Source organism: Amblyomma mixtum, chromosome 3 (genome assembly GCF_055824585.1).
Source record: "Amblyomma mixtum isolate Tamu chromosome 3, ASM5582458v1, whole genome shotgun sequence".
Lineage (NCBI taxonomy): Eukaryota > Metazoa > Arthropoda > Arachnida > Ixodida > Ixodidae > Amblyomma > Amblyomma mixtum.
This window is the reverse complement of record NC_143014.1, coordinates 124,100,963-124,125,154: the sequence shown is the minus strand read 5'-3', so window position 1 is coordinate 124,125,154 and position 24,192 is coordinate 124,100,963. Positions and strand designations below refer to the sequence as shown.

Below are 24,192 nucleotides of genomic sequence, written 5' to 3'. Positions count from 1 at the left end.
GATCATAACCTGGCGAACACAACAGATACCGCACTAAAAGCCACTCTGAGCAAGCAGAAGGCGCAAGCTTTAATGCAAATTTTTTAGAAAGTGCCGGACTGATTTTAAATATTTAACTCAGCAGAGTGGACGCGAATTTCTTTTTAGCCTCAAGGAAAATGTCTTGTGTGCAGCTCTCCCAATTCCAAGAAAGCAAAAAAAAAATGGCTGAGGCTTAACTTGGTTAAGCCTGGAGAATGCGAAGCATCATCGTGTCGCGTAATTTGGAGGCGCACAACCACAGCGACGGCGCGAGGTGGGCCCCCGTTTCTCCACTGTCGTGACGTCATCGTGCCACGTGGTGTGACGTCATGTATCACGTGATTTGGAGGCGCATAACCACGGTGAAGGGCTGAAGTGGTAGCTAAAGTAGTATGCTTCGCATAAAAGAGCATTCTGGAGAAGATTACCGCAGGAGTGAGACCTTGGCTACTGCCACAAATGTCTGTTCCATCTCGACAAAGTTCCAAAGGAACTGTATGACTTCAGTGTCCAGTTTTTTTCCGCGTTCTCCGCAGTGAAGTGGCTCGGAGAAAACAGTTAGCACATCATAAGGTTCGTCGTGTGAGAAAGCTGCTCCGCGTCGTCCTACTTTTCACTAGCGATCGGGTATGCTGCATCCGGTCCAGAAGTTGAGAACTGTACGCGATCAGTTTTTCCCTATACCTCATACTTCCTCGGTTTCATTCAACCCGCCAACGTAGTAGCCCGCTGCAGCCGCGCTGTTATTGAGCTGAGAAGGAAGCCGATGCAGCGCTCGGCCTGCTAATTCAGTCTGGAGAACAGGTGGAATAAGTGCAGAACTGCTTTTCGGGCCTCAACAAGAACGTCTCTAACCACAAGTGACGCGCATGATTTGAAATATACGCGTACTCGTGTTGGCTTCGAAGGCAGCGCATCGCTTGCCGCTATGCAGGCATGCTGCCGTTTTGCCTTCACACGGCGTCTTTGCCGACCGAAGCGCCACCTTTATTTACAAACTTGACGCTAGCATATACATCCAGATGTAATGCTAGTGCTGTCGATAACGGCTCGTTCAGAAGAAAATAAAAAAAAAACATTCGGGATGTTTGTTAATTTACCCCACAAGTCGGAAAACGATTGCTTTCACCCCTTACCAGAATCCATTCTGGTGTTCATCATCGTACAGCTGCACGATGGGCCATGGTGGTGGCAGCAGCTTATAATGGAGACCTCGGACCCGAAAGAGGCGCAGTCGTTTAATGTACATCGTGCAACAATGGCCCTGAGCCAAATGCTTGGCAGGCGATGTAGCGCTGTACCTCTACCTTCGCAGGCAGTGCTGGACTATTCACTGAACGAATAGTCTGGAGTACCTGGCTGGAAAAATTGGCCGTGCTCCAAGACACCGTGCTGGTTGCGATGACCTTTCTGGGCGAACAACTTCCCGCAGACGTTGCACGAGAAGTTACCGCCAGTGCGATGGAATCGGCGGTGGGTGTTGGCAGAGCTGGCACTGGCGAATTCTGCCCCGCACTTCTTGCATTGCCTCTCACCAATATGTGAGCCCAAGTGTAAGGCCATGATGGCCCTAGTCTTGCACTTCTTGCAAATCGGGCATTTTCGGCCCTTGCGTTCGGAGGCGTTTTTCTCGTGCTTGAACAGCCCATGAGCGATGAGCCTGCTCGGCAGATGGAATAGCTGCATACAATCACGGCACTTGTGGACGGTGCCGTCTCGGGCCTGCTGGATGTCTTGCAGCAGCCGTGGCTGGTCAGAAGCGAAGCGAATCTGCACGGAGAAGAAAGAGGGCCGGTCGGTCAGAGTTCCTATAAAGGCCGCGCTCTGGCTCTCACGCCAAGAATACACTTTGCAAGAAAAGTAACTGTTCAGTCCCGTCGATCGCCACGAGGCTAAACTTCTGCCGAAAAGTGGAATGAACTGCTGGCCAAGCACACTACAGACTACGCGTCGTCACTGCGTCACAGCTTTCTTGTCGACAGACTTCCATGCCATTTCGTCCCATACGCGCGGGACAAGCTTCAGTGCAGACATAGATAAGGTTCAGAAACATTGTGAACCCTGGCCTTCATCACATTCTTCTTTTAAGTGCTACTAGCGTCAATCCCCCAATTCGCGAAACGTTTTTCGGCAATTCCTTGCGATTTACGCATTAAAACACACGCCGCTGTGGCTCATTGTCATTGGTGTTCGGCCGCTGCTCCCAAGGTTGCGGTATAGAATCCCAGCCGAGACGGCTGCGTTCCAATAGAGGCGAAATCCAAAAATAACCGTGTGCTCTGCGACCTCAGCGCACGTTAAGGAACCCCAGGTGGTCGAAATTGATCCAGAGCCCGTCACTACGGCGTCCCTCGTGGAATTAAACCACACATACCACCAGTACGCATTAAAACAAGCTGGAAAGTCCAACAAGTTGTCCTTATTTGTGCCAGCTCGGCAGGCTCGGGCAACCGAAGGCCAGAAATCGCCTCATTTAACTGCGTAAAATTCCTCTCAGAAAGTTAGCCTACCTTAAGCTTCAAGCAAGTGAGGAGAAACTTAGAGTAAGGAGGAACTAGAGGCAAAAATGAGTAATTAAGGGCGGCGAGGAGGCGTCAATGCTTTCATATTACTCTAATGCTGTTTCCCCAGTGCCCTCTAACGTTTTTCTTTTTTTTTAATGAAGTTAGTACTTCAACTCAGCGGCCCATTCGGGAAGAGCAATTCAATGAATGCTTGCCTTCCCTGACTACTGTTCCGAAAAGGAGACGCTATCGCTGAACGGCCTTCTCCCCCTTTTCATTTTAGTCCAGCCCTATGACAAGGAGAGATTGCTGGGTTCACTTTCTAGGCTACGGTGAAGCTGTCTTTATGCATGGCCACTCCATCCCGGTTTGCCGGAGTTTCATGTGCCTGAGACGTGGGAGAGACAATTAGGGGGCGCGCATCGTGGCGCAGCTGTCGCCCACGTACCCCAGGCTATCGTAGACCGCCTGAAGGATGGATGCCAATTAGTGTCTGCTGTACGGCGGCGACAATCACAATAGAGACTTTTAGCGTAGCGGAGTCGGACTAGCGTAGACGCACCGGACTGCCGGACGCTGGCTGCGCATGCGCAGTGGCCACACCTGGCCCGCCCTTACCACTGCGCGTGCGCAGGACGCTCCCGGTAAACTGGTATACGTTGACTCGAGTACATCTCCGCTATGCCAACTCTACCTAATGACAGTGAACAATTTTAACTGATTACAACGTTTCTTGATACAGCTGCAGACAAGTCCTCGCGTGGCCGCAGCTGCGTGACTGGCACTCGTGCGCCTCAGCGAAAGATCGACGATCTAAGCATGGGGTAATTTCTTAGCTTAGGTAAGCTTAGCTTATAGTTGAAACGAAAGATGTTATGCAGAAAGGAAAACGAGGGACAGAAGAGTAAAATGGACAGGTGATCGTATACGATGTGATGCGACAAATCTGTGTTAGCAATATTGGTTGTACATTTTGGTTTTACATAGATCGCCTTCCCACTGCGTATTTGAATTTGATTTCGCCGTCGGTTTTTCGCTCCGCTGCTGCCTGGGCTTCTGGTGGGTGGGGACTTCTGAAGGGTGGGCGGTGGGTGGAGACTCGTAGGTGGAAAGGCATTTTTACCGTGGGGTGTTCACCTACCGCGCACCCACGGAAGGGAGCTCACCCGCCTGACCTAGTGGGGAGTGCTCTGGAGGAGGCGCCTTCCGGGCGCACGCACGCAGAGGGAGGCAGGCAGACACAGGCAATGCACAGTGAGACCATAAGTGCCTCTTCCCGCACCACCACTGTATCGCGGTAAAAGGGAAATACCAATTTAAAACCAATGAAACAGTTTGGTAAAGTCGCTGCTGGTGATAAAAGAAAAAAAAAAGACACGGGACGACTGCGAGTGGTAATACGAATGTTTGTGTGTATTGGCTGTGGTTGTGACAGCAACGAATTTTTCACTGACATCTATGTTTTATCTCGCGAAGTCACACAGCCGGAGGTGAATATGGACTTGCCCAGGACTGAAGTGATACTCTTTAGTGCGTTTCGGTGGGTATCGAAACGATATCCCGCAGCCGATGCGGCGCCATGCCACTAGGCCACCCGTCGCTTCCCATCCACTCTCCCTCTCCCAATTTGTTCTTTCAGGAGGACGCTGACGAGACGACGACGGCGTGAAACTGAGGAGCGAGCTAATAAGAGCTGCCGCTCTAATAATTAAAGAGAGGAAAGGGGACAGACAGACAGAGAGAAAGTGGGGTTTTGCAAAGACAAAACTAAGGAATAGCCCTGTTTACACGCAGTCGAATGAGTTGGGCTGACCTTGCTCAACTCGATCCCTTGACTCGACCTGCCGCTGTCGGGTTCATGCCGCTACGGCGGAATTGACTTGACCCGACCCGACTGGGACGCTTTTACATGAGCCCAGTAACCAATTTTCTACCCGACTACTCAACTCAACCCCGCCCTCTCGGGTTCATGCAAATGCCACTTATGAAAGAATTTGTACAAGTTGTGCTTTCCGCCCAAAAGCTCGTTCTGCGAATCTGACAAATCTCACTAGCGCTGTTCAAAGCAAGAGTATATCAAGCATCGATGGTGACGGCATAGAAAGATGCACTGACATCGCACAGTACACGAGCCTCGAATTTCGCCTCCATCGAAATTCGACCGCCGCGGCCGTGATCGAACCCGCGTATTTTGCGTCAGCAGCCGAGCACCATGACCACTCAGCCACCATGGCGGCCATTTAATTATTTTACTTAGGTCTTTGTGCAAATGGTACACAAATTGCCGACGATTACGTTGCTTCCTAATGCGAAATTTGAGCGCAGCTCATCAGCTATTTCAGCTTTTTCAGCTTTTCGATAGATTGAGGCAAAGAATTCGAGCAAGACATATGTATGCACAATACAATTAGAGACAACTTGTCATTTTTTACACATTTTCCTTCTTCAAGAAACACTCCACTAACAGTTCTTGATTGTCATGAAGGAAGCTTTGTGGTCGGAGAAATAGTTGGAGATATGCTCGACTTCGTGCACCAGTGCGTGGTTCTCAAGACGAGGTCTGTTCAAGTATTTCACGAGGTTGTCACAGCCATGGGAGGCGTTACGAGCGAGAGTAACGGGATGTTCTCCCGCAGAAGTGGTGAAAAATTCCTGTTTATCTTTATATGTACATTAAAGCCTCCACCACCCTGGCAGGGTGCAGTTAATGGTTGATCGCGAGAGTTCGCTCACCGTTGTCAGCGCTAAAGCATGCAGCCCACATATCTCTCTCATCAGCCCACGTACCTATAAGCGCGATTCAGGCGTCCACTGACCCAGGGAGCCAGTTATGCGCACTTCCTTTCCTTAAAATGGCACAACGTTGTCAAGGGCGCGTCCGGCGAGAGCGCATCTTTTGTGAATTTATGCCTTGAATTCGGTCTTACACAACTTTTATCGCAGCCTACCAGAATTGATCCGAGTTCAGCGAATCTACTTGACTTAATCCTAGCTACGGCGCCTGATCTCGTGCACTCGATCACATACATTCCAGGCCTGAGTGACCACTGTTTTATCCACTTTATGATATCAGCTAACCGCACACCACATCCAACCTACGAATCTAAAAGAATCAGAGACTATGGCAAAGCCAATTATTCAGCAATTAATCAAGAACTTGAAATTTTGTCAATGCTTATATGCCAGATTTCTTCAGCCGTACAGTCGAATAAAATTGGGTTCTATTCAGGAACAAAATTATGACATTAATAAATAGGTATGTACCATTATATAGCCTCCCAAGCAAGAAACGGTCCCCTTCCCTCCTGTAGCTTGAAGAAGAATTAGTTGGGCGAGAACGAAGGCTCTCTAAGAAGAGCTCCGCGTTTACACAAATACCGCAGTAGCGCATCGTAATTCCCAGGGGCGGGGCTAGTTGGTGATTCATTTTCTTTTCCCGAAATTTCCGCGCGGAGGGGAGACCACATGCTCGCATGAAAGCATACGGCACGCGGAAGTAGAGGGAGGGGGGGGGGGGGGGGGACAGCCGGTCACAACTTGAGCGTGGTCTGCTTTGTTTTCCTTCCGAGAGGGTATTTTGTAGGCGCCCAGGGCGGAAGAGGGGGCCCCGAAACTAGGGTGTCTCGATGTGTGGGAGGGGAGAGCGGAGAGAAGCGCACGCACATCTAGGCGCCCTACGAGCACCTGGTTCTATTCACCCCAGCACTCGACTTGCACTTGCCGATCTGCGGCCCTGCCTGTGGGATTAGTGCATTTTCCTGGCGCATTTTTGAACAGTCCCTTCAGCACAGCATTTTGCCTCAGGGCTGGAAGGTGGGTAAGGTGGTTCCGCTTTTCAAATCAGGTAATGCTCGTTCCCCTCTTATAGACCAATCACATTAACGAGCATCCCGTGCAAATTATTAGAGTATATAATTTACTCTAACCTCATAACGTTCCTCGAGTTAAACTCATTTTTTACTCCTGTCCAACACGGTTTTCGCAAACACTACTCGTGTGAAACACAGTTATCTCTTATTAACAGCATAGCCTCCTCTCTCGACCATTGATCAATAATTGATTGCATTTTCCTCGATTTTGCAAAAGCCTTCGACAAAGTCCCCAAAAGCCTGCTCCTTCTAAAATTAAGCATTCTCAACATTGACCCCTGCATCATAAAATGGATTGAGTGTTTCCCTTTTAATCGCTCCCAGTTTGTTACAGCTAACAATTTTACTTCATCTACTTCAGTAAAATCCGGTGTCCCACAAGGCTCTGTTTTGGCCCCGTTGTTGTTCCTAATATACCGGGTGTTTCAGCGAACACTTGCAAAAATTCTCATAAGTAGAATTTTCTTGGTAAAGATATGGCTTTTGCAGCATAGTATTACCAATGTTGGCGGACACCAGAAAATCGGTGAATCATATTAGGTAGTAAACTGGTTCACTAATTTTTAATAATTAACTTTTTAACTATTACAGTTAGGCGCCTAGTTGCAATTAGATATTTGTAGCCGGTCGTTAGTAATAGCCATATCAGTTTTTAGAATTTCGAAAACGCAATTACCCTCACCGCTGTGGCTCGACAAAGTCTGGCTGCATCGGGCGAGAAATACATGCGCTATCGAAAGCATGCAGGCAAAGCATCCCCTCCAGTGCACGTAACTAGTCGAAAAAGCCAAATTTTGTCGAGCCACAGCGCCGAGGATAATCGCATTTTCGAAATTATAAAAACTGATATGGCTATTACTAACGACCAGCTACAAGTATCTAATTGCAACTAGGCGCCTAACTGTAATAGTTAAAAAATTAATTATTAAAAATTAGTGAACCAATTTACTACCTAATACGATTCACCGGTTTTCTGGCGTCCGCCAACATTGGTAATACTATGCTGCAAAAGCCATATCTTTATCAAGAAAATTCTACTTATGAGAATTTTTGAAAGTGGTCGCTGAAACACCCGGTATATTAATGACCTTCCTGGCTGTGTTTCCTCATCCATAAAGCTTTATGCCGATGACTGGATTCTTTATCGTGAAATCACAAACGCTCATGATAACATACTCCTGCAGTCCGACCTTGACGCGATCCCACACTGGTGTAACGATTGGCTTATGACTTTAAATGCTAGTAAATGCAAAATCATGACAATATCCCGTCGTACCAACATGCCTATACCTTACTGCTACAGAATTAATTCCATAGCTCTCGAAAATGTCTCGGAGTTTACATAACATAAAACTTTTCATGGCATGTTCATGTGAAATATATTACGAACAATGCTAATCGCACTCTCGGTTATGTGCGTAGGAACTTTTCTCAAGCACCAAATCATCTCAAAGTAATTTTGTATCAAACATTAATTCGACCAAAACTAGAATATGCCTCCGCAATATGGGACCCAGCTATTTGCACACTAACCGATGACATCGAAGCAATCCAAAATCGATCAGTGCGCTTCATTTTGTCTAATTATGCCCGTACTGCAAGTGTTTCTTTAATGAAGTCACAACTAGGTCTGCTGAATTTTCACATTCGAAGGAAGGTCTCCCGTTTGTGCCTATTTCAAAAAATTTATTTCAAAATAACCCTTTACTGAAAAGTGAACTCTTTTCTCAACCTACTTACGTATAAACGCGTGTCGATCACACATATAAAGTTCGCGCCCCACTATGCCGTACAAATCTGTTTTCTCACTCTTTCTTGCCAAAACCTATAACAGATTGGAACCACTTTCCCCCTTCCATTGCCTATATTCAAGATCCTGTGGCATTCAATGACGCGCTAAAAAATTTCTTGACTGTATAGCTTGCTTATTGCGTGTTTTTTCTTGTCACTTGTTTGCTGTGTCCAGAGCATTTTGTTTCTTTTCTTAAGCTTTGCACCATATGTTTCAGTATTTATTTATTTCCAAATACTGCAGGCAGCAGCGCTGCCCAAGCAGGAGCGCGTGTACGCGTGTGCTTTCTTATCTCTTTTTTTTCTAATTTTTTGTTGGAATTTTGTTCAACCCCTGTACCCACCCCCTCTGTAACGCCTCCTAAGCCTTGAGGGTAAATAAATAAATAAATAAATGCCAACGCATGCAGCGCACATCTGTCACTACCGCCACGTAGCTTAAAGCACGATTGAGGTGTCTACAGTTCAAAGAGGGCAGTTACGCGCCATTCCTTTGCTTTCCAAGCTCCCGCTACATTGGTTTCGCAGCTTAAATCTCGACTAAGGTGTCCACTGCTGGTTACAACAGACAACGGCGACGGCGACGCCGCGAAATGCAGAAACGGGCGCAAAAGAGCTGCGCTCTAAAATTATGTTTACCTGGTAAATAGCCCGACCATACGTGACATATAGCCCGGAAACAAAGCGTAACCCCTAAGGCAAATTTCACATGCTGCGAATTTCACCGCGCGCCCGACAAAGCGCGGACATAAATCGTTCGCAAGCTTCCTGCGGCTAGACCGACTGCCCTCTCCAGCCGCAGAGCGAAAGAATTCGCAGGGTCGGATGGTGAAATTCGCAACACTGCAAGCGACACTAACTGGTTTGAAACAACAAGTCTGAGCTTTGTTGTCGAACGGCTACGCGAATTACGAAAAAAAAAAAAGACGAGCCTCGTAACTTCGCTGCCAGAACCATAACACACGGCGCAGCTATCAGCGGCCGTCGTATCCGCGATAAATGCCGACAGCCAGCCGGCAGAGAGACGAGGCTTACCTCATCAGGGTTAGCGTTCCCGCCGTGGTCCGCCACACTGAGCTTCGCCTCAGACTCGTCCAGCGGAGGAGGGCTGCCGGCCGGGGGCGAGGCGGCGTCCTGCGGGTCCATGGCTCTGTACTCCTGGCGGCGCCCTGGAGCTGACACCGGGAGAGCAGCGACGGAGGAGCAGCTACCACCTCGCAGCGGTCGGAGCGACTGCCTTGGCAGTTGAAGAACGCGCCGTGGCGCGTGAATGAGGCGACGCAGAGCGCGAGCTATAGGAAAGAAGAAGCGGTTGGAAATTACACATTAGGCAAAAATTCGCCGCTTTTGCTCATTTACTAATGGGGTCGTTTCCCGTTAACAGCATTTAGTCAAAATATTCGTCGCAGGTCGCTCTGAATAGTCTATGCCGGTTGTAAAGTCATCACGGTCCCGCGCTTCTTTTGCTCCTTCGGCTGCCATGTACCCAAGAGCTCTGATGTACCCTGCTACGGTGGCCAGATGAGTCCAACTGCAGAAGTTCACTGTTTCTCAGCTTCATGACACAAAACCTGGCCCTGCGGTTAGGACGCTGCTTCTTCGGCCACTGATCTCACTACAACGCCCCCCGCCCCCTACATGGGCCTACCACATCTGTGCGGTAGGCCCATGTTATGTAGGGGCTCCGATGTCTCCCAGGACCGCTAGGCGATTTCGCTGTGCCATGTGGTGACATTCCTAGAAAAGAGTACCAGACGAGGCCTGCTTCTGCTTAGGGGGGCTATAAACGTTGAGAATGAAAGTGCACTGTTTTCTACTCTCTTGGGGAACAACCTGGATCCGGATGTCGTCGAGGTAGAATTTGTGAGGAGGGGTGCCACTCGGATTGGGGTGGGTTTATATTACGTAATAACCTTGCAGTTTGACAGGAGAGGCTCCCACTTCTTGCAGGCAGACGACATCGGGGGGTATGGGTGCATTTTGAATGTAGTGGAGGATGGAGGGTGCTTTCTGGCGAAAGGTGCGAGGCTCCCACTTCTTGCAGGCAGACGACATCGGGGGGTATGGGTGCATTTTGAATGTAGTGGAGGAGGGAGGGTGCTTTCTGGCGAAAGGTGCGACAGTTCCAATGCTGTATTTCAAGGTTTTAAGAAATAGAAGAGAGATTAATGGAGGCCATGGACATTGCCGCGAAGCTTTGTACTTTTTAGTTCGTGTTTAACGCCGACGGCACGCGGCTTTATCGCTTTATTTGTGATGCAAAACACGACCAGATTTATCTCGAAGGATTGCAGCCAGGCTCAAGTGGTTCTACGTTGTTCCAGACTGTTGTGGTTATTTTGTACGCCGCATCTCGAAAGTTCGTTGTCAGCTTTAAATTGTGTACGGCCGATAGCGGTAGGAGTTCTGTTCGACGACCGCCGAGCACAGTTGTGGTTTTCGCCGCCGCCGAGTCATTCAGTTCATAGTGGGCACAGGTCAACCCAGTAAAGAGTTTTCTTTTTGAAGAACTTTTCGCTGCCTTCCTCACTGCCTAGGCTGCCGTCACCACTACGCGACCATATTCTCAAGGGGTGGGAAACTGTCCTGGCTATCGGAGTCGCTACTGCCTTGGGGCAGACAGATGCAGCTCAGTGAGGGTTCGGCTGCCGGATCGAAGTTGGGTTTGCGCTTGCTGGAGAGGAGGTCAGTGCGGTCGGTCAGGTTGGAGAGCATGTCGGCGGTTTGGTGCTGTACATTAGCCAGTTGTTGTTCGATTTGTAGTTCGAAGGTGGCTAGCATTTGTTGCATAATTTGTTGCGTACTTTGCTGGGAGGCTAAGGTACTTTGGTGGACTGTCTGGGGGACGTTGTGCTCCATGGTCTGAAGTCTGTTGTCCAGTTACAGTATCTGGTCCAGCGTGAAAGGGGGGTCAGAGGCTGCGGCGGAGAAGTGGTTGCTTGGTTAACGGGAGTGGTGGTGGACAGCGCTAGAAATGGCAATCTAGTGTGTCGGTGCGTAGCGACTCTTGGGGGGGGGGGGGGGGGATCAATGCGGTCTTTTAGGTTGGCAAACATGTCGGCGGTTTGTTGCTCTGATGGCGTGAGCTCTACCGAGGACGAGGAGGACGAAGGTGCAGTAAGGAGTTGAATGCGGGCTTCCAATTGTTGTGTGCGGGTTCTGAGCTGTTATATTTCTGTTTGATGTTGAGTTATTTCCGTATTAACCGTGGATGGAGCTTGGGAAGCGACAGCTGACCAGCTTACCTCTGTGGTCTTGAACTGGGTGGTGGTGTAGCCTTGCCTGGGGACGGGTTTGTAGCTGGAGTTGAGCTGGGCGTGGAGCCTGGGTGTGGCCTTGGGTGGCATCTGGGATTTTGGCTTGGGCGTGGGCATGCGCTTGGGAGAAGGAGTGTGACCTCGGGCGAGCTGAAATTCTCGTTCTGAGCTGAATCATCGGAGGCGGCTGGGAGTGGTGGCGGGCGTCTTGAATTGGGGACGGCTTTGGCGTAGGTGTTGCTGCTGTTGCTGAAGGTGTGTGCTGGGTTGAGTCGGGCGCTTGGCGTTGGCGACCAACTGACAGTCCTTGAAGCCCGTGAGGTGGGCTTCCCCGCAGGAGGGATGCGCGGAGGCGCCGCGTCTTTGAATCGATCCGCAGCCTTGTTGACAGTTGCGAAATGGGCGGTTGAATTCAGCTCCGCCTCCACTGCTCCTGTGACTTGAATGTTTCGCTAGAAGACCAGAACAATGGACAGACAGACCATCGCGCGGCTACTGACTTTAAGATTTGCTTCGTTGGCCGAGATGGAAGCCAGACACAGGGCCGCCAATGAAAGTTTCCATTCAACGTTTCGCCCGAATAGGTAAGCTAGACTCTCTTCCGACAACCAACGGCCATTCTCGTGAACGCTAGTCCTACTGGTCCCCCTTCTCGTGTTCACTTTCTGGCAGCGAAGGTCCAAGGCGCATCTGTTTCTCAGTGATCACTGACGTCACGTGGTCGCGCTTAAAAAAAAGCCAAGATTGCAACTGTTTGAACGCTTACTAGTGCGGCTTTCAACGTCCAGAAAGGGCAGGTGAAGGCAGAATTCCGCCAATTAAAATATGCGTTGCTTTTCTCTCCAGTTTCGCTTAACGGCGGACAAGTTCGCTGGTCGCCAGTGCTCGTTATAGCGAATAACTGCCAAAGTGAGGCGCACCGCGGCACCTGATCAGCTCCACTCTATACCTCTCCCATCGGCGGGCAAGATTTGCCAGGTCGTAGTAAGCCTCGAGTCGAAGGCTGGAAATAACACATTCAGTGCGGAAGTTGCAACTCGGCATTCTTTTTTCTCCTTTGACGAAGGTTTGCGATCGAGATGGACCTCTGGCTCAGCAGCCGAGCGCCACAGCCACTGAGCCACCACGGCAGATCGGCAGTAATAATGGATCGCTCCCTAACTCTCACTTCGCTCGACTCGCCCCGCACCCGGCCAGATCGCTGTTCCAGCTCAAACCTAATGCTGGTCCTCGTTCGGGTAATGAGCGCAGTGAACAACTGCAATTCTTTAACACCACTATGGTATACTTTCGCGTGAGTGCCCACGCTGGAACGCGACCCTTAAGCACGCTATCAACCGACCCGCTTTCTTCTCCCTGCAGCAGCGTCGCATGTCGGACCAGAGGCGTTGCCTGCTGAACATATGGCCCGCAGGGGAGGACACCATAGACGTGTGCTGGCCTTGCGAATTCAACTTCTACCTGCCTAGCCGTCTGATCGGCCACCAGATCTACAAACATGACTTTCGCGGCGAGTCCCGGAGCACCGAAGTGCCATGTCCCATCTGCTACCGAAAGTGCCGTAACGAGACCATTATGGCCCTGCACTTGGGAAAACACATCGGCGAGAGGCGGTGTTTCAAGTGCGGCGCTGAGTTCGCGAGCGCCACTTCCGCCATAGCCCACAGGCGCCTCCACCGCACGGGCGGTCGTTTCCAGTGCGGCTTTTGCAGAAAGCTCTTCGCACGTAAGAGCGATCGAGAAGACCACCCACGGCGGGAGCACCTCCGCCAGCAGAAGGGTCCGCGCAGCCCGAGCAACGAATGGGAGGCAGCACCAACACAGAAGGCAAACTCGACACCGCGTCAGAGGTCGCCCTAGAAGCTCTCGAAGTTCGCGGCTGTGGCTCAAAGCCGAGTATGCTCGCCCAAATAAAAAAGTTTGCCTTCTTGTAATCCGAGGTGTTAATTAATATAGCGTAGCTTTTCACACACCCGTGTCTAGCGTGGAGCCCTGGGAAGACCAATACCGAAAATCCCTGTGCCAAGTAGTAGTAGTCGTTTAACTAAAACGGAAGTAAAAAGACGTTGCTAGTCGCGGCTTCTGCCATCGAATTCTGAAGCACCTGAGCTGCGGCCAGAGGAAAAAAAGGGATAGCGATAGGAGAGCAAGGCGGAAATAAAGAGGGGAGCGACAGTGAGAAAGGATAGGGGCGGACGAATGTATAAAACTGTACACAAAAAAAAAAATGTGGCACGCCCGCCGCATTCTTATTTTTCACGCATCGTCGAAAAAGTAAACGCCAAACTCAAAGAAAAAAAAATATTGTTGAACCTTTCGTGTCAGCATGTGACAGAAATTTCGGTGTCTCGGCAGCATAGGCGCAGGCAATTGTTACATGGGTCTGGGGAGCAAATTCGTGTCGAAGTCAATCCGGTTCTAACCGCTATTTAGAACAGAGCAATGTCATTTTGCGAATATTGCCATTTTGCGTCAAAGTAGCTCCGAAATATCTGCTTGATGCACTTGGTGTTAATTTCGCTATGACTAATTTGCTGTGACGAAGAAATCGGCGGAAAAGTTGCTACAAGCCTGTTTTTTTTTTTATTTACTCCATCAGCGAAAAGGTTTTGATAGTTTTAAAAAAGGGACACTGAGGACAAATTTAAGTTGGTCTGTATCAATAGATTATCGCATTATAATCGCATAGAGACTACACTCACCAAAAACGGAACTTTTATAAGTTAGAAAATACCCGAAAATGCAACGCAGGTGTCGCCATCACCGGCCGATTTCGCAAGTATACTGCAGGGCATCAACGCAGATTTTTTTTTTTCCATGGATACCAGATTCCGTTCACTCCATTTCAACCCGGTGATCATGGAGTCAATTTGGATGCGTATGCCACGAGTTTGAATTGAGTGACGGTAAACTGTTTGAGTGCATTCCCTCGGCAATAAATGCGACTTTTTCAGCCGGAAGACATCAGCATACCAGGAAAGAGCCATAGAATATATTGTTACTGAGAACAAAATGTTGGATAGAGTGAGTCTTCATCAGCGCCCCTTCAATTTATACTCTATCAAGTCATGGCACCGGGTGTTCTATATTAACAGCCGAAAGGCCGATGGGGACAGATGGAGAGGTGCGCAGCAGGAGCGGTGAATTGCGGTGCTGCGCGCCGGAAAAGGAAGTGCTCAGACTTCTATAGGTAAAGTAAGATGGCCTCTCATTCGGCTAACCTCTGTTTTCTTTTTTTGTTGCGAAAGCAACACTACGCGAGTCGCCGAGCCATTTCACGAAGCTGACGAAAGGCCATACTGCGCATGCGCGAGGAGCAGTGACGTCACACGGCGCACAGATGGCGCGCCTCCGCCGTCGCTGCGGCGGTGACCGAGAGGTGCCGCCGCCGCGCTCGCCAGTTGCGCATGCGCAGTAGCGGCGCATAGCTAGCGAGCCGGGGCTATGCCGGGGCTGCCGCCGCTGCCGCGCGCTCCCCATCGCCTCTCTCTCTCCCCTCGTTCATTCGCAATCGTCCAGGTTTAGCCAGAGCTAAAACACTGCCAGTTTTTTTAATTGAAAGCTAAATAATTGTTGCAGGTGCCGTCGTCTTTGCAAGCGTGGTTGTCGTTGTTGCTATTGTCGTTGATGAAGGTGGTGTCGACGGATGTGTTACGACACAGGCAGGGTTATCCTGACAATAATTATGTCAGCCATCGCTGCGCCTTTCCCTCAAGGTGAAAGAACACCCACATCTCATCGCAAGTGTCGCCATGTAAAATAAAATTCCACGTCAAAAAAACAATAATGCCAGTCGCTGTCTTGTGCGATATCGTCGGGGTGCGAATTTTACGTGCGTCCTGAATTATTGACACTTCCCTGGTTTCATTTTTTGCCTGTATGCGCTTTTACGACATACCGGAATCTACACGATCTATTGCAGTTATGAGGAGTTTTTTTTTTGCTTTCTTTGCTTCACGAACGTGGACTTCTTTACGTGTTTTTTTTTCTTTATTATTATTATTTATCGCTTGATTGCAGGTCAGCTACATTTCAGCGCTCGGGATGTGGCTTTACCTTGTGCCTTGAAGTGCGCGATGCTGCCTAACTTAAGGAACGAACGAAAAAGGTCGGAGAGGGGGTCTTTTTGGCAGTATCTGTGAAATCTTTTCATATTTTGGAAGCACTTGAGCCCTTAAACAGAAATGGAGCCCATTTTGTTTTCAGCACGCGAAAATTTTAGACACAAACGAGTGTATGGAGGGGGGAGGGGGGGGGGAGGGAAGAAAAACTCAATGGCGCTCGCTTGGACGACATGAACGAAATGCGTGAGCGGTCGCTGTTACGAACTAAGCTCACGTACCCCACGCCGATTTCTATTTTACTTCGTCATTGTTTGCTTCACGTTCATAAACCCCTGGGAGCCCTCGTGCCAATTGTGGCGTTGTGGTGCATCGGTTAAACGATGCGCCACTGCCCTGCAATGGCAGGTGCTGCCATCGGTGGGGCTTGTGGAACAAAGGTTGCGCTTCCCGGGCAGCGTCTCGCGACCAATAATTAAATTAACTGCCACCTGCCACAATGGACAGTTCGCTCACAATCCGGAGGGCACGGCTTCACTATACCAGGGCTTCACCCATGGTTTCACTCTTCTCCGCCTCTTGAAAGGATCGTAAATGACAATTCGACAAACAGCTCATTCGCTTAAAGATTATAAAGTACAGGGTCTCAATATCACGTGCGTCATAGTGTTTTGTGTGTGTATATATATATATATATATATATATATATATATATATATATATATATATATATATATATATATATATATATATATATATATACATATATATATGGGTGGCTTTTATTGCTGCAGAAGACATCTTCGCGGTCCGTCTTGGTCATGTTAGCCTAGCCTGCGGAATATGATGCGGCCAAGCCAAACTGGCAGTAACATGTGAAACTGTAGTACGCCCCGCGTGGTAGTAAACGCAAGCGATGGTAAGCCCACTGGATCTTCTGCCATTTTTTTTTTGCACTTCATAGAGAAGCGGTAGTTTTTAGACAATAAGCCACGAGACTTATAGGAGCCTCGCTACCTGGCGTAAACTTGCTGAAGGCACTGCACACGTGTACAGTCCAGAATAGGCAGAATGTGTGTTGGGGCCTGGGGCAACAAGAGATGTAATGCTCAGACGAATATTTTTGCTCTCTTTGCTTAAAGTGAATGCTCGGGGTGGTTCACGTAGCAGCGAGTCAACAACGAAAACATAATCACGCGCCACTGCATCAACGCTTCCCTCACAATTCCAGTTTTTTTTCTTTTTTTACAGTATCTCGATTTTGACGCACGCGCACAAGTAGACATTCTCACGTCGTTCAAAGACTGAAGGTGCGCTTCCCTTTCTTGCCTTCCTCAGTGTACGGATTACAACTTTTCTTTGTCTTTTTTTTTCCTTCAGGAGCTGTATGTAGCAATGGTGTGATTCACTGCTCTGCCACTACTTTCTGGGGTAGGAGCGGACATAGCCAGGCAAGGTTACAATTAACCGTCGGCTGATGAACTCGCTATTCAGATAACCAAATTTCCATTACGCTCTTTGCGCAACCGCGCTCGTTGCCGGAAAACGAAGCCACATCCTTGGGTTCACGAGTTTTACGAGTGCTTGACAGCATTTACAATTGGCCGGAATTCTTTCAGTAACAGAAAAAAAAAAGAACAGAAGGACACGTCTCATCCGACAATGGATTCAGTGTGCTTTCTTCCATTCGCTACCGAGCATTTATCTTGCAAAGTTCATCAGCGGATGTTAACTAACTTTGCGCGCCGCGACATTCCACTTTTTTTTTTTTTTGCACGCCCACCTGTGTGTGAAAAAGGTTACTACAGATGACACAGTCGTCTTTCACTGCATCGGCACTCCCTGGACACTTCAAGTTTAGAGCGTGCGATCTATTAAATTCGAGTCGATTCGAAGACGATATTGGTGAGGCGATAACTCCATCGAACAAGCGCGAAGTCAGTGAAACGCGGAGTTGGTGGCGCATATAAGGACTCGAATAACGGAATGCGGCAAGAACACCAGGCGGACGAACTTAAACCTTGGCGCTTGATCGGGACGACTGCTCCAGTTTCTCTGGGTTTTATGCAATTCTGATGTGTTTCGACCTGCTCCGGCGCCTATTGCAGTGCTTTGGGATCGTTCCCCTTTCTGTCTGAGCCTCATCACAGTGTAGCCGTTCGCTGCCAGGTTCTTCGTCTACCGCTTTGCAAGGCGGCCGCGGGCTTTAACTCAGGCAGAGCAGCCAGTGCTTGACGTGAGGGCGCCAACCTCAACTTTTAAATGTCTATGTCGTTTAGTTTTCCTGATAATCGGTGATGCGCACTGTTTTTTCGTGACGCCCTATAAGTCACTGAACAAAATGTAAGCAATGAAATGTAACACAAAAAGCACGAAAAATTCCGTAGTGTCCCACGCGTCTGAATTATGTGGTGATCGCGCACTAAAATACTTTCTATCTCAAATCTTTTTCTCCAAGTGCGCCCGCTTTCCAATTGGTTTTGAATCAGTACTCCCGGATATCTGTCATTGCGGAAAACCGGGGAACAAAGTGAAAAGTAGCGAAAGGGGATTTTCAAAACGTGTCCGGGCAAAAAAAAAAAAATTCGGTTCCTTGCCGCATCCTGCAAAGGAACAGCGACGACTGCCGATAGGCTGCCGGCATTACTGCACACAGATTATATCTAGCTACGCCGCTAGAACATATCCTCCAGCACCATTCGAATTTTTTCACCGCACAGAACACATAATAATTGAAGTGCGTCGCTAAATTTAGATAGTCGACGCCCCGAAGGCCCTTCCGAAAAAACAAATCCAACACTGTGCAACTGTTCGTGATTGATTTCGTGTCAGCATTATACATTGCAATCCAAACTCATCGACATTAAAGTATACTTTACCATGCATTGTTGCCACGGCACATGTCGATTAAAATCCCTGGCTACGAGAAGCGGAGTTGGTTTGTGCCAGTAACACGCGGCTGCTATGCAGCAGGAATCACTTAAGGTGGGTCTGGTATTTATTGTACGGCAGGCACACTGCTCCCAACATTAAACCGTTGGACTGAAATTTAGCAATGCACGGCTATAGCCTCAGCCCCCATGCGCTTGCCAGCGACTTCTTCCTCGTCATACAACACCCGGCCGTTCCGGTTGCATGGCGGCTGCGTTCCGACTGTGGCTTCCTAGTCTGTCCTGACTGCCCACACCTGCGTATGCTGCAAGAAACGCGGCGGAGACCCGCTTTCTATCCGCTGATGTCAACACTAGTCAAAGCGAGCACTGCCAAGCCTAACAGACTGTTCGTACCCTTCTCCATTTCCCGTCGCTATCATCGCTTTCGCCGCGCAACATTTGCTGATTTTCTTTTCAGTATTCACGTCTCGTCTTCTTGAAGTCTCGGAGGTCCCCACAATAATGTTTCCGCCCTACGGCCTTTTTCTGTGCCTCCTCGCTACCTCCGTTGCAGCTCCTGCTGCTTACGTTTCTTCCTCTTCAGGCCCTGTGCCCGCTTTATCGCTAGCGCCGTGGAAGTGTCCCTTTTAGTCTGCCCTCTTCACGCCTCTCTCCATTTCAAGTACCAAATGCTGTACACTCAAGCAAACGCGCGTGCACTGGGTTTCGTCGCCAATAACGGCTGTCGCTGCAAAAGCATAGATGACAGAACGTATGTGACTTGAAGCTCCGCATGTACAACGCCTGGTCAGAGCTGAAGATAGGCTCGCAAAGTGGGAAATCTGCGTGAAGGTCTGCGTTACCCAAAGTGGTGAAAATATTAGGCGCTATACACATGCGTTTCAAAGCGCGGTCTTCTCTCGCAGCCATCCAGTCACGATCGCATCGTTTATGCTGAAGTCTCGGCAGTGTGTTGGCGTCAGCGTGCCAGAAAGTCAGCCGTCGGCCGAACCTCATGGTCGTCGAAGTGCTCTTGAGCGCTCACCACGCGCATATAAGCAAGCCCATGAGCAGCCGGGCAGAAGCGGTGCTCTCGTTCGAGAGAGTATTGCTAACATTTCTTCTTCTGCTAGCAACGCGCCTCGTCGCACTGACCCTGAACCGAATCGACCGACTGGCCGAGCTAAGTCGTTTCACGGTCTCCAGTGACTCCCTGAGGGCCCGAGGCGCCCGCGCAGCTTCGCCATCGCCCTCTGACGGTCGCTGCGCAAACTCAGCAGCGAAGCGCGTTCCCCGAGCTCGCTTCCTGCCGGGGCTGACGTGCCGCTAGGCGGACGCAAGCAGCGCGCTTTCTGGCGTTTTCTGCGCCTCCTCCTCCTCGTCTCGCAGGACGGCCGGCTCGTCTCCCCGCACGCGCACACCGTCCGGCGCACCGTCGCGACTGGAACCAAGCCTCCTCGCCCTCCGTTGCCACCGCGCAGGTAGGTGATCCCCACTGCTGGGAACTGTGGAAGTGAGGCAGTGTGCTAGCACAACGCAGCAGCTGCAAGCCGATGTTTGAGCTCCTCGACTCTTTCCCTTTTAAAGCGCGCCCTTTTTTGTCTCTGCTCTCGATCGAGCACCCGGGGGCACACCCCTGCCCGCGTTCCGCGCAGGACCTTGTCTGTATGGTGCAGCAACTAGCTGACCGGAGAGGGCACGGGTGCTGGCGAGTGCGTGGGGCTGAGGGGACAGCGGCTATTGACGAGTGACATTTCGTACTGCATGACCTCTGCCTTATTATCTCTGATTTCGCATGGGACGGCGCGGCTTGCAGCACCCCAACGCGAGGCGGTTAGCTTTTCATTTACGGCCTACGTTCCGGATAGCTGACCGGAGTCAGATTATCCCCATCCTTCACTCGACGCAGAAGAGAATAGGAGCGTCGGCAGCAGTAGCGTGTGTGTGTGTGTGTGTGTGTGTGTGTGTGTGTGTGTGTGTGTGTGTGTGTGTGTGTGTGTGTGTGTGTGTGTGTGTGTGTGTGTGTGTGTGTGTGTGTGTGTGTGTGTGTGTGCGTACGTGCGTGCGTGCGTGTGCGTGCGTGCGTGCGTGCGTGCGTGAGGGAGAGGGAGAAGGGGCAGAGAGAAGACAGCAGTGTGAAATTTTCGGGCAAGCTTTGCGACCGGCTTCCGTAATACCTAACTTGGCATTCCAGCTTCTTAACAAGTCAGACGTGAAACGAATTTGTTTTCATGGCCATCGAAAGTTCGAAACAGAAACTTCAGAAACATGAAGCGAGACTGTCTCTTCTGCGCGCGTACACGCATTTGCATCTGCGTAACTTCACGTTTCCAAACTAAAACATACCTCTCATCAACCTTCCAGCAAACCACAAACCTCTCAGAGACGTCTAGCTAGACGTCTCTGAGAGGTTTGTGGTTTGCTGGGTTAGTTTGGAACGGCGTCGCTTGAGAATGCAATGGAAAGTGTGATCGATCAACAGCCTGGAAACATAGCAATATATTACGAAAAGGAGAGCGTGCGCCCCTTTTATTTTTTTTATTTTCATATCATTAGTGGGTTAATAACGGCCACTAATTAATTGTCAGCGTAGTTTTCAAGATTTCCCATTACCGTACTGCGTTGAACATCTCCCGGTCCGTTAAGACAGAATTCCCCCCCCAAGACAAGGAAAAACCCACAATAAGTTCCAGTAAAACAACGGGTCCGCAGCAATATGGGTCACTCCAGACGTCGGAGTCGCGCATATTTCTCACGCCTGCGCAATTCTTTTAGCGTCCATGAAAGAATTCAGAGAGGGTTTCGTACCTGCAGCAGATATACGCAAGGTCAAAGGAATCTCCGCGCGCTATAGTGTTTCATTTGGGGCGCAACCGAGCTTCTCTGTGTACATAAACAAGCCCCCGGCTCGCCCTTTCGGTCTTGCCGCGCGCCAGCGGCTGCAGGCCCCGCCGGACCGCCACTGCGCTGTCCCCTTTGGAAGCAAAAAGCGAGCGGCGCACTAAATCGCGCGCAAGTAGACAATCGGCAATAGCATCACGCGTATACGGAGGGCGCTCGTACGGTTCGATTTCTTTTTCCTACGCGGAGTACTTTTGCATGCCCGCTCTTTCCTCGAAGCGAAGTTTTGTGCCCGGCTTCACCTGACGGTATCCCTCCGCCACCGCGTTCTTGAGGCGGGTCGAAACTATCCCTCTAAGCTAATGGACCGTTCCAGAGCTCGTTCGAGTGTACACAGTGACGCTCAATATCACCCGCAACGAGACGGCGTCGATCGGAGCGCTCGCGTTGCAGTTTCTTTGAGAAAGTAATCAGCGGCAGTATACCTACCCAGGCTCCAGTGCCTGCAAGCACAAGAGGTAAACCCCGTTCCTTTAGTTTCCGACTCAGCTTACTGCTGTTGATGTACTGGCCGTGAGCTTGCCCGCGGAATGAGCTCCGATAACAGCTTTTCTTTCTGCCGCAATACATCGACTTTCTTAGTCGATGTATAGCATCTTGAATAAACAGCGCGTACGACGACAAGCACAAGAGACAGGAAACGGACGACACAGCGCTGTGTTTCGTCCGTTTCCTGTCTCTTGTGTTTGTCGTCGTTCGCGCTGTTTATTCAAGATGCTTGACCAACTAGCCCGCCAAAACGTGTTAACGATGTATAACGGTTGTTGTTAGTTTCCGCATCTAAGCAACGCCGCAGGACAGGACGTAGGCAGACAGAAATAGGGCGCTGGCTAGTTACCGAAGTTTTGTTCTTCAAAGAGTGCAGTTCAAGCTCGCGACCCGGCGCCGCATGTGTCATCGACAGCAAGAGCTTACGAGATGCGTGTTCTAAGAAAAAAAAAAAAAAAATATTGTGGCGCAGCCTCACGACCCATGCAGTCTCCTGGTGCTGTTACCAGCGAATGGAGCTTGTACGTCTCCTGGTACCTTCGTACATTTTAAGCAATCGGCTCACGTGACTGCGCCAAATCATTTTTCTTTCCGCACACCTGCACCACGCGTGTTTTTGCTGCAAATTGTGGGAAGCGCCAAATGGGGAACAGATTAAAAATAAAGATTAATAAAAAAACAGAGAAAATAAATAAGAAGAGGAAGAAAGGAAAAAAAAATCTTGCGGGCGATCATACACTCTAAAAAAAAAGGTAGTTGAGATTACTACATTTTGGGGTAGTAACGACTGTCACATATATGACTACCTAGGTAGTAACTGTACGTAGTAGTAACTGCAAGGTAGTAACATTTACTACCTCTCAGTAACTGTACGTAGTAACTGCGGGGTAGTAACATTTACTACCTCTCGAGAGAAAACACCTTAAGAAATAATCTAATGACTTTTGACATTAGAATCTTATGCATATAAGATAGTAATAGTGCAAAATAAGAGCCAAAATATTAAAAAAAAATAAGAGCAAAAAAAAATTTGCCTGCTTTCAGGACGATTCGAACCGCCGACCTTTGACTTTCCATCCTCAAGTTGTTCCTAACCTGTTTCTATCCTACCACGCTAACCACTACGCCACGCCACCATACATTAACTTGTCAACTTATGTGCCGTGATATGTGCAGCCACAGTTGTTTCTTGTTCTTTTCATTGCGTGTAAATGTAGCAGCAGCATCTGGATTCTCGCACGGGACAACAATGTTGTTGAGAAGGACCTTTCAGTGGCTGATGGCCAATGACATAAGGAAATCTGTGTTAACGAAAAAGAGTCTCTGCTGAGTTTTTATTGTCGAAAGACATGAATACCCGACTTCGTGGTGACTTTCTAATGTGTCACAAGGAGTGCATGAACATGACATCAGAAACTCAACGCCCATTTTTGTGCATCTTGTAGTAAACCAGAAGGAAAAATGAGCACAAGTCAGGCACAATAGCTTGGGGTTGGTGAAAAAGTGCAATTAAGAAATCAAACTAAAGAATGGAACACATACGCGCTGCGTATATTGTATTGAAAACAAAAAACAGCACTGGCAATTTTGTTAGATTTGCTGCCAATTAGGAAACCCTTTTCATTATATAAAAACATGGGGCATTGAGTAGCAATGTCACCGGGAATGTTAGTATACCTACATGTGCATATTCCGATCATCCATTTCCAGATCAAGGTAGTAATGAATACTACTAGGGTTATAATGAGGTAGTACAAGTGTAGTAACTGCCAAAAAACGTAGTAACAGCAGAGGTTACTACCTTGTTATACTTAATTTTCTTTCGAGGTAGTAACAAGGTCGTAGCAACATAGTACATAGGTAGTAAGGGTTAAAAAAAGGTTGTAACAGCAGCCGTTACTACGTTTTCACTACCTTTTTTTCTAAGAGTGTATGATGTCACGCGACAAATAGTGGTTGTATATTTTGCGTCTTAAGTTTGATTTCGCCGTCGCTTCATTGCGGTGCGACGTGGGCTTTTTTGATGGGTGGAGATCTTCTGGAGGTCGAAGGCATGGTGGTGCTTGCGGAGGGTGGCGGGGGGGGGGGGGGGGGGGGGGGGTGAGCAGCCTTCTGTACCAAGGGGTTAGGGGGTGGGGGTTTACCTACGACCGCACCTGTACGTTACAAACATGCACATTCATATTTGGAATATGGTTACGATTACTGTGCAAATTCTGATGAACACAGACACATACAACACCAAAATCAATAGGAAAAGCAGCAGTGGAGATGCGCGGAGCGGTGTGCTTGCGTGCAAATCAATACGCTAAGTTTATCAGCTCACTACCCTAAGTTCTCAGATTACGTTTCCATGAGTGTGCCGACAGGTGCGGAATCACGGCTGCAACTGCTTTCTGACGTTTCGCATAGAAATTTCGAGAGAA

At 49.2% G+C, this 24,192-nt stretch overlaps 2 protein-coding genes across 2 annotated transcripts in view; one reads left to right on the top strand and one right to left on the bottom strand.

Moving 5' to 3' along the window:
- Nucleotides 1-1,347: 1,347 nt before the first annotated feature.
- On the bottom strand, nt 1,348-9,331 carry LOC149351706 (uncharacterized). Its single transcript, XM_089577078.1, has 2 exons — nt 9,221-9,331; nt 1,348-1,791 (listed from the first exon to the last, which is right to left on the bottom strand). Exons 1-2 carry the CDS (start codon nt 9,329-9,331, stop codon nt 1,348-1,350), a joined length of 555 nt encoding a protein of 184 aa, XP_089433204.1.
- Nucleotides 9,332-11,239: 1,908 nt separating this feature from the next.
- The window catches only part of LOC149351705 (uncharacterized), a 39,242-nt gene continuing 26,289 nt past the window's right edge, over nt 11,240-24,192 (top strand). Inside the window, exons 1-2 of the mRNA XM_089575627.1 lie at nt 11,240-11,302; nt 12,805-13,269. Of these exons, the coding sequence (XP_089431753.1) occupies nt 11,240-11,302; nt 12,805-13,269 (528 nt within the window). The remainder of the gene's footprint in view (nt 11,303-12,804; nt 13,270-24,192) is intronic.